The following is a 10,764-nucleotide window of genomic DNA, read 5'->3' on the forward strand; positions in this document are numbered from 1 at the left end:
GCATCCGGGGACACAGGCTGGCAGTCACCTATCATTTTCCCCTACCACCCATGCACTGGGTGAGATGGGAGGGAGGACACCTGTCATCCCACTTTCCCCTCCCCCTTCCTAGTTCCCTTTACACAGCAATGCTCTGACTGACACCAGCCAGAATGCCGAAGACCAGGGAGGTGGTATGCCATGGCTGGGGATAGCTGCAACACGGGGGGTAGGGGACCTCTAGGGTTTCTGCCAGCAGCACTAAACCACGTTCAGCACAGCTGGGCAGTTGAGTTCTTGACAGGATGGCATGCAGGGCCGATTCAGTGTCTGGGATGACAGATTGCCTTTGCATTGCCTGTCAGTGTAGAAGGGTCTTAAGGGGTGGGAGAGGCAATCATAAGGGGGAGGAAAGAGATAACTTCTTCCTCTATTTGTAGCAAAAAAAAGCGCCTTCTATCTTCTATGTTTCAATTTGACTATGATTTGTGCCGCATGTGTGATTTCTGGCTATGGGAGGAAAAATGTTGAGTGAACATATTCACTCTTGACACATTTAGTCTATTTAATTTACATTGTTTTTAGCACTCATATCCCCTCTGAGAAATTCCCATTTTTGTAAGTCTATATTGGAACTGCTGTTTGGTGTCCAGTCCACCCATCACTGAGGTTATGAAGTGACTTAAATCTTGTTGTTATAATCTGCTATGGTCCATAAAAGCTTATGTAAAATATGACTTGTTCATTTTAAAGTTGTACAAGACTTGTGAATGGTTTACTTAGTGAAAATGGGTTTCAATTGTTTCAACAGGACAAAGCATTTTCTACAAGAATACTTACGTGATCAGAATAGACTGGTTCTCACGATCTGGAAAAAAAGTTTTAAAAATTACTGTTAGTAATGCTACACATGAAGCATCTAAAAACTTTTAAATATGAATGTAGTGGAAAGTACCTATCCAAAATACATGAGTAGTAGGATCCTATCATATATACATATCACTTGCATATTTCTTTGTTGAATGCTAAGAAACCAATATTTGTCCAGTTCCTCATTTACTTATGGCCTCATTAATTTCCAAAACACTGAATCATTTACAATCTCAGATACCAAGACACATTATATTACATTGTCCTCAAAAAGAAACTTAGAAGAAACATCAAATTTTCAAATGATGCTACCTACTCACCAGTTAACATGAACTGATACGCATTGTCAGAGATGGAGAAGATGTGGGGAGGAGCCTCTTGACGCTTCTTGCCCCTGTAGGCAGATACTACCTCAGGGTTGTACACTGGCAGCCACTTGTAGGGGTTGACAGTGACACAGAAGAGACCGGAGTAGGTCTGGAAGGAGAGGAATAGAGCCACCTTAAAATTACATTTATACATTTATCAATATTGTTGTATTCTGAGACAATGAGGAAAGCACATAAAGCCTCTTTACAAGAGGGTTGTAAAGAAAAATAAATCTGAATTCTGACTAATATAACCTATTCAAAAATAGAGAAAAAATCAGGCAACCAGAATTTGCCATTTTCATGGAGAAAATAGCTCTCTAAAATATCAGGTCATTATTTTTTTAGAGAAATTTTGTATGCCTTAGAATTAGTATGTTGTCTTTAATTTTGAGAAACATTCAATGTTCCCAACACTACAAACATTTCCACTCAGGCTAGATCTACACTACCATATAATCCAGTTTCTGAATCCAGATGATTTGCTCTGAACTGGATTATATGAGTCTACACTGCTATATATTCCAGTTCAAAGCAAATAATCTGGATTCAGAAATTGGATTATGCGACAGTGTAAATAGGGCTTCAGTGAAGGAAGCAATATCATTGTGTTGTGTATTATGCAAATGCTTTGCCTTATCATTGTGTGTTTCCACTCACTTTGAAGGGAAAACTACAGGTCCAGTTTATTCCTGTTCCTAGCTTGATGGATTAATTGGGAAATGGGGTAAGATTTTCGCCCTCAACCTTATTTTCCTATCTGACATTATAACTCTACAGACTGGAATGGAAAACAAGATGCTGTAATACTGCAGAATGGACAGTGGGCATAAAGGCCATATCTCGTCTACATAACCAAAATATAGTGGATTTACTGTTGGGTCCACATGATGCATGGCAGGATTCACAGCAGACATGCTGCATCTAGCCGTTAATGCAACTCAAGAGAACACAGAATTTATACATGATTCTAAAATTTAAGAGTAACGGACTACTGGAGTGGTCTGGATCTGCCCTAATCCACCGTCTACAACTTTAATTGAGCCACTGCTGTCTCATCTGGCAGGACGTTGCTTGCTAGTTGTGATGCAGATGCAGCAGTGGTCCTGATGCGCCCTTGGACTGGTTGTCTACTGGGCTGCACCAGAGCAGTTCTGGTATACTATAACCCAGATTACTCAGGTAGGTGTAGACACAGCTATAGCCTTACCTATCTAATACTCTTCTCTGTCTCAGTTTTCACCATCACAGAGCTTGCTAGCAAGAGGAGGAAGATGAGACATTTGTTTTTTCAAAAACAAATCCCTGCACCCCAGAGTACTTGTCACGGTCTTAACTCTCTGAAGAACCCACCATTTTTAAAAGGGCACCAATAATTGTGCTCATAATCAATTTTTAAAAGGGGAAACATCACCTTGAGCCTGCACATTGAGACAGAATGCAAGAAAGATTCTGGACCAGTAAATAGGCTAGGAAGATGGCTGATTGAATCCTTGCATGGATTCCCTCCTTCAGGCAGTAAGAGCTCTGGGATCAGCTCATTAAATGAATTGAAGTACTGGGAGGGGAAAGCACCAAGGGGGGGATGTGGTGGAGAGTTAAACAGCCGGAAAGGATGAAGAAAGCAACAGAGGCAGGTTGGGAGAGAAGCTTAGTGGACAGAGAAAACAGCAAAGGCCTCCCAGGAACTGGCACAGGGGAGGAAATCAGGGAGGAGGCAGAAGATAAAAGTATATTACACATTTGTTATTGTAGAATTAAATTAATTAGAATTAATGATTTATTTGTAACTAGTTACTTCCAAAAGGAAATACATTGAAGTGTTGGAGTGTTGAGGTAAAGGGCAGTTAAAAGAGAGAAACTGAAGGATGAACCTTTCCTGCCTACCTGTCAGTAACTGCCATATTGCATGAAAATGCATGTTGCCACACAACTTTTTTAAACATCTAAGATCTAATTTATAACCATAATAGCGTGTCAGCTGAGTACAAAATAAAAATCAAACATAAGCAGAACACAAGAACTGTACTCACATAGATCATCCAGGCTGCATAACGCTCTTTGAGGTTATACAACACAGCAGGTTCATGGAGGTGGGTCATCATGGCCATGTCCTCAATTTTGTCATATTTGGGAGGATTCATGGAAAAGATTTGGTCTTCTTTTACTGTTACACTCTGGAAAAAAAAGAGTAGAACCGTTTATATCTTAGGAAGTATAAAGGTGGGGAAAAATGTACTGTATTTATTACAGTTTACTCACAGCTCCTTTTTCAGTCTTGACTGTGACTTTCCCTCCTTCCCTGCTTTGGACGGTGCCTTTGACATAGGACTCCTTAGGTTCCACCACAAAAACTGAGTTCTTGGCATCAAAAGGTTTATTCTGAGCTTCTATTCTTTCCTTTTCTGATTTTCGAAGGTAAGGAGCAGCTGGCCCAAAAATGGCCATCTCGGCGTCTGATGACATGGCTGCGGTTTATAGGAGTACTTCACCAACAAAGACTAAATAGACAAAAAGGATGATCAGGTTTTCACATAAACAGAAGACTTTCTATTACTTAGTTTTCTTCTTGTAACTTTCATCAACCCTTTGCTGCATCTGTTTTTTTATGCAGATGTTCGCTGTGTTGCCTCCAAAGGTTATTTTTCTTTGATGAAAGTTGTATCTTTTAGAGGAAAAGCTCCTTTCTTTGTAAAAGAAAAGAAAAGAAAAGGAACCATAATACAGTGCCAAAGAATTATGCCTATTGAGCAATTAAAATATAAGAAATGAATGAATAAAAATAAACTGAAACCCTGTGCATACAATCTACATCACTCTCAACAATTTCCCAGTTCAATTCAGAGAAGAAAATCTGATTTGCATGTACTAATTAATCAACATATATTTTGAATCCTTTCAATTGATAGGCATGGGAAATGGTATGGACACACGAGTTTCAGCTTCTTATCTGAGTGCATATTCACTCTAGTGGGAAGCGTGATGGTTTTCTTCATATTGCTTTCAGTAGACACAAAACAGGGATTATTTGTAAACTTGGTTTCGAAAAGCATTTTCTTTCCATATTCCTTATACTGTTCTGTTGAACTTTTACATCCTAAATTTGACTAAGCAGCAACAGTATCTCACCAAGTTTAGTTGTAAAACACATACTTTATAAGCAAAAGGACTAATGGATTTTATCACATTAAGGATGAGATTCGCCACACATTGTGGCTGATATTGGGAGTGGGGAACCCATTGCTCTGCACCCCGAATGGCCTGCCTTGCCCCTTACCACATCCCACTAGGGGGAGCGTCTGCTGCCCAGCTTCCCCCCATTGTTGACTATGAGGTAAGTAAAAGTGTTGTACGATGGGCAATTTTTTCCATTTGATGAGGTACTAAGTTTGATATCTGGAATTTCTAGTTAGAAAACTCAAATACATATGATGGGACAGATGTTTGCTTGAATCTCCCGAGTGTCACACCAAATCAATAAATATAATACTAGGTAAACAAATGAGTTGATTGCACATGTTCCTATTCTATAATCAGTGAGATCATCAGAATATAAGTATGATAGTGTTGTTTAATGACAAATCATAACTGTGAGAAATTAAACATAAAATACTGTATATACTAAGTATAAGCTGAGTTTTTCAGAGCTGAAAAAGCCCCCCTTGGATTAGTAACTTTATTCTTATATCCATCTCCCTGAAGGAGCTTGGGCGGCTTACATGGGGACCAAGCCCAGTATAAATAAGAATTACAAGGCAAAACACAGTTAAAATCATATAACAAATAAACAAAGTAATTAAACAATTTAAAACCAGAAAAGTAAAAACATCATAAAAATGCATCAATTGACACCACAAGCAGTAGTCAGAAAAGTGGGCACGGTCCAATTCGAGAGGGTAGTACAAGGGCTTGTGCAAAACACAGACTATAGGGCTAGGGCTGAGAGTAAAGTGTTGAAAAAGCAAGCTGGGCTGGGCAGAACCTAATCAGGGGCATCATTCAAAAACACATTGGAACATCCAAGTTTTCAAGTCTTTACGGAAAGTGGACAGAGTGGGGGTTTATAGTCGAGTGAGGGTCCTGGCTAGCTTATATTCAGGTCAGCTTATACTTGAGTATATAGGTGAACACTAGAGTTGGACAGTCTTATCTTATTAAAGTCTTATTATTATTTTAAATTACAGTTTTATGTAAATATTCAACAACATTTAACCTACTGATGCCTCAATTGATGTAATGTCATTGGTATCTATATTTATAATTAAAATTTACCATTTCCCACCCTTGTCTTATACTCGAGTCAATAAGTTTTCCTAGTTTTTTGTGGTAAAATTAGGTGCCTCGGTTTATATGTGCATTGGCTTATACTCGAGTATATATGGTAAGTGGGTCAAGAAAAAGGCGAGCTGGGTTAAGTTGATGATGTTAGTTTCAGATACATCTGTTTATCTTTGGCAAAAGAAATTTGTCAAAATAATTACTTTCCATAATTAATAATATGGATGCTATCCTGATAGAATGTGGAAAAAGGTATTGAATCAAGTTTGAAAATGTAGTAGCAAAAGCAAACTGCTTCTTCTCTTTTATTTCCTATCTTTGGAAAGAGTTGAAAAGTTTATTATTTTTGAGCTTCACTCTTTGGAAACCTCTCCATTGTTTCGGGGAAAAAATAGTTAAACTCAAACTTCAATTCCTTAGCATTTACGCTATCTATCTTAAATTCTGTCCTCTGTGCTTTTTGGTGTTCCACCTATTCCAGATTCTTTTACCAGAAATTTAAGGGTAAACTTAAAGGTTGTTGCATGCCATGTTCAGTGCATGTCTAAATATGAAGCATTATTTAGTACAATGATACTCCAAGAGATGCCCTGTGCCCCAGTACCTGTGTCTGCAAGGTACTAACTGCTACTCTGTGACAATTGTCTAGGAAACTAGGTACCAATATGGCACATTGGTGAAAAAAATGCTCACCTTCAAATCAAATAGCTCAAGAGCCACTGGTTTAGAAGGCTTGTTGGGGGAACAACGATCAGTGGCTTAAAACCAGTTCTTTATTAAGCTTGCACTTTCAATTATCACTAAAGCTGCATCTTCACTGCCATGTTTCAATGCTATGGAACCCTGGGATTTGTAGTTTGGTGAGACACCAGCACTCTCTGGCAGAAAAGGCTGAGGACCTTGCAAAACTACATTTCCCATGGTTCCATAGCATTGAGCCATGGTAGCTAAAATAGTGTCAATGTATTAATTCTAAATGAATTCTACTAGATGTACTGAGTCATTGTTACATCTTCTTTTAAAGTCCTACAAGATCAGGTCATTTCAAATTTTAAAATAAAATGTTACATTTTTCTTAGTACTACGTCTAAAGCTATTTATAATTCTACTTTTGATTTCTTTAAATATTTTTTTTACTATTAATTCTATTAGTACTGAAACTTGACTTTCTGGAATTATTTCCCCTGTGTTTTGCAAATGTTCATAGAAGATGGAACTATTTCATATACATTCTCAGCAGCGGTTAAGCTACAGTGATGTGATGATATTAGCATATTTCATTCTTACCTCACCTTGTGCAAGAAGCTCTAGGTAGACTTGAGGATGGCAAACACTGAAAAATAAAAATAAATAATAAAAAGAAACTTTTTACTTCTCCCAAAAAAGTTCCAAGGATAAGTGAATGAATGAAAAGGTTCCAATATCCGGATATAAAATAGCTTAGAGGCAGCGAGATGGCCATAGGATGTGTAGAATTCCAGGCCTCTGAGCCATCCCTGTGGCTCTCTTTGTAACTTACCTTGAAGCTGCATGCAAAGAACAGGCAGATCAAAGACAAGGCAGGTCCCAGGAACTCTTTTATAAGGTCTGCTCATGGTTAGCATAACACAGATAATAGCACCTCCTCTGTCACCGGTCAAATATGTCTGGCAAAGTATTGTCTTGGCACTGTTTGTTGACTGCAAGTATCATTCTTACTCATATTATCCTGGGATATATTTAGAGTAGAAACACGCGGGTCACTGCATTCCTACATGTACTTGTATCATTTCTATATATGTTTTGGAGAACTTGCTGCTTTTTGGTATTTTCCTGTTGAATTATTCAAATGTAAAGCCTCTCTTCATACAGAACAATTCCCTTTGAAAAATAAGAAATTTGGTTTCATTCAAGTTTTTTAAATTTTTACTGACACAACAGTTAAATAACTGCCCTTTCTACTGCTACCACGTCAAACACACACATCTATACATACCAGCATAAACACAATCATTGTCAGATATTGTATTACATAAATTGTTGGCATGTGAGAAGCCTGATTTGCGGTAGAAAAATCACTTTCATGACATTATAAACTTTGAAAAATAGACATGCTGACAGATGAGAAGAAGGAGTCTTAGGACACTTGGCATCCCTTCTATGATTACCAGTTTAGATGACTGACTACTATGCTCACAAACCCTTTAGAACATGATTAGAATTTTAGTTATAAAGAGCATGTGCTCTTTAACACAGTTCAAGTGAAGAGGCCACGAAGCAATGTGAATGTCTGCAATCTGAAGGTTGTTGAGAAGGAGAAATGGTGATGAAAGAATGAAAAAACTTTCAATTAGATATGAAGAGCCTGAGATGTTCACGTGCTGCTACAAAGATGCATGTCCTCCTCTGCAGAGTGAAGCTGTCCTTTAATGCTTCCTTCCCCACAAACAAACCAAGGCAATTCCCTATTCCATATGGTTTGCCTTTCCCAGTATAGATTTTGGCTCTTCTAGAGCTCTGTCATCGAGCTATGGGCAACGTACTGACTATAAGGTACTGTAAGGATGTCTCTCCATTCTTTGACCTCATTCCTTATAAAGCAAATACAACAATATTTATCAACCCTGATCATAGTTTGGAACTTCTTCCGCAGTTTGTAAGTGTCATAGAATTGATAGTTTGAAGTGAGTGTATGCACTACGGATTGTAGTGAATGCACATTACGATTCTTGATTTGTAATGGGCAGTTCCTTGCCATTCCCACACCACCCGCACTCCTCCATTCCTTTGAACTAGCTAAGCCATGACAGAAGCATTATGTCAAACATGAGTAAGACAGATCTTGCATCTTTCAGAATTGCTGCCCCTTTTATTTGTACCTATTTAATTCGGATTATTTCAGAATTTTTGAAAAAAATGACCAGCTGTCCAGCAGCAGGTAAAAGACGAAATTCCATATCAAAGAAAGCATAGGGCTAATGCAGAAAATGGCATCTCTCTGGGTTGAATCCTCTGTACAGTGTGATGCAATTTACTGTTTGCCAGATCCTATATGTTAGCATAGTACAAATATACAACAGTGGGCACCAAAGCATTAAGATCACCTGTACAAAAGCTTTCTACCCACCAAATCAGAAGTATTCAAGAGAGAAGGCTGTGGCTATGCTGGGGAAATAGGACATGCTATGTGCATCAGAACTGCATTTAACCTCAGAAAAGGGGTACATTTTTGTACTTAATGCCACAACCATTTCAACTAAGATATTTCCTTGCTTTGATCATAGTGTTTGGTGAAATGTGTGGCAGGCAAATGCACAATAACATGAATTTGGTACACATTATAGAGAACAACTGGATATGGCGGTGGTGTTTAATATAGTTGTCGTGCACATCCCTGAGGAGAATTTATCATGGAGTTAACTGGGGATGTGTGTGTGTGTGAGCTGCACAAAGTCACGCAATGGGCATCCAAACCCTGGTCTACAGAGTTATAGACCCCACCTACACTGCCATATAATGCAGTTCCAAACTTTATTTATTTTGTGTCAAAAGCATTGCATAAATAAATGTCAAACTGCAGTATATGACAGTGTGAATGAGGCCATAGTCAAACTTTCAAACCACTACAGCATTTTGGCTATCTAAATGCAAAGTAGTATATTTAGGATATGAACAACTAAATGTAGAAAAGTGATTGGATGCCATAACTGGATACAGCATTTACTTCAATGGGTCTCAACTATAACGTTTATTTTACTTAGCTCAGTCATTTTATTCTGCTTCCAGGTTTTTAATCCTAAGATCAGACATACTTGAAACCCAAGAGCAGATGTACTTGACTTTGCAGAAGGTTCCACTATAACACATATAACAATTACTTCCCTTCATACACTGCTAATAACCATTTGGTTGCCCAATTATTAATTTTCTCAAATTTCTACTTTCCAAGATTTGGCTGCTATTAGTGCTCATCCTTCATCACATTAGCATGTTCAGTCTGGAATTGTTACCTTTCAGAAAGGTGTACTAAATAATATGATAATTACTGTTTAAATGCATGAAATACTTACCATGCTTAGGTCGCCGGGAAGCACATTTGGAATGTCAATGTTAAATATCTAAGTTATTCTATTTTTACTACCAATAACAAGGAGTTACTGTTGTGGGATTTTCAGCTTCATGTTCCAAAATAACTTGAGAGGCTGAATGCCTTGGGCTGGATCTATTTCATGTTTCTTAGCTCTACCAGTTTTTAGTTGGTCTTTCTCTCCTCAACATGGTAGGGTTACAAAATGTTAAACAACTATACCTGAACCACTTTAACAGCCTATGAACAAGGTATGCAATGCACAATTTAATTCTGATTTGAAAGCATTATTAGCCCACAATCCATTTAACATGAGGTTTCATGACTCTAATAAAGATGTTTTAGAAAGCCTATATGAAAATCCATATGTTGATTTAATAGATTCTTACATTAGCACTTGACATTTTGGGACTATTGGTGATGCACAAGCCTTATTTAGAACACACTCATGTTTCTGCATCTTGAACCTTTATATTCTTGGCAACTAAGCATTAGGGATTAGCCAAATGCCAAGCTATTCCTTTAGATCCCATAGGTCACAGTTGAGCAAAGAGTTAGACCTGATTAAGTCCTGTTTGATGTATAGGTGCTTAACTATCTCCTCAACCCTACTTGAAGAGAATGAGAGGACCAGAGCTCATCAGTTTTTTTCCAGGCCCATACTTAGAAGACCCATTGAAGACAAAAATATTTGATAAAAATGACATAAAATGGCATAATCTTATACAATATAGATCCTGACACACATGTTATTTATGGTCATTTGCCCTTTCTCAAAAGAGTGACTCAGGCCAACTGAGCTATTCAACTCCAAGAAACCTCCATTTTCATGATGATATACTTATCACACAATAAATTGGGGGTGCTTATATGTAGCTTGAAAAGAAGCCATAGGATAAACTGGCAGATAGATTTGGGGATGTGGTAAAAAAAATAACTTTTTCAAACATTTGTATATTGATGCAAACATTTTCTCATAACCAGATAGAGCTCTGTGGCTATCGTTCTGTTCTTGACTTCTATTTCCCATCAACCCATAACAACCTACATCCGTCATGAGAAATTATGTGGATTGCAGCGTAAAAACATCTCCTAGTGCATGGCTGCCTATCTTTGCTGAAGGTGATAGCCTTGTTGAAATGTGTATGTTAAATTCACTACCAAGAATTACTAGATCCCCTTTAAAAGAAAAACACACACCTG

The 10,764-nt window shown here is 37.9% G+C and overlaps 1 protein-coding gene across 2 annotated transcripts in view; it reads right to left on the bottom strand.

Moving 5' to 3' along the window:
- Positions 1-7,560, bottom strand: part of LOC107982410 (myosin-1B) — a 32,083-nt gene extending 24,523 nt beyond the window's left edge. The window contains exons 1-6 of one of the 2 annotated variants that reach the window (XM_016991312.2): positions 7,015-7,560; positions 6,788-6,828; positions 3,480-3,718; positions 3,251-3,394; positions 1,170-1,326; positions 820-847 (exon numbers count right to left, since the gene is read on the bottom strand). In XM_016991312.2, the coding sequence (XP_016846801.1) occupies positions 820-847; positions 1,170-1,326; positions 3,251-3,394; positions 3,480-3,683 (533 nt within the window). In that variant the 5' untranslated portion in view covers positions 3,684-3,718; positions 6,788-6,828; positions 7,015-7,560. Of the gene's footprint in view, positions 1-819; positions 848-1,169; positions 1,327-3,250; positions 3,395-3,479; positions 3,719-6,782; positions 6,829-7,014 lie in introns of both variants that reach the window. The other variant, XM_016991311.2, reaches the window with a different exon arrangement.
- Positions 7,561-10,764: the final 3,204 nt, after the last annotated feature.

The sequence above is a fragment of the Anolis carolinensis genome, chromosome 2, assembly GCF_035594765.1.
Source record: "Anolis carolinensis isolate JA03-04 chromosome 2, rAnoCar3.1.pri, whole genome shotgun sequence".
Classification (NCBI taxonomy): Eukaryota; Metazoa; Chordata; class Lepidosauria; order Squamata; family Dactyloidae; genus Anolis; species Anolis carolinensis.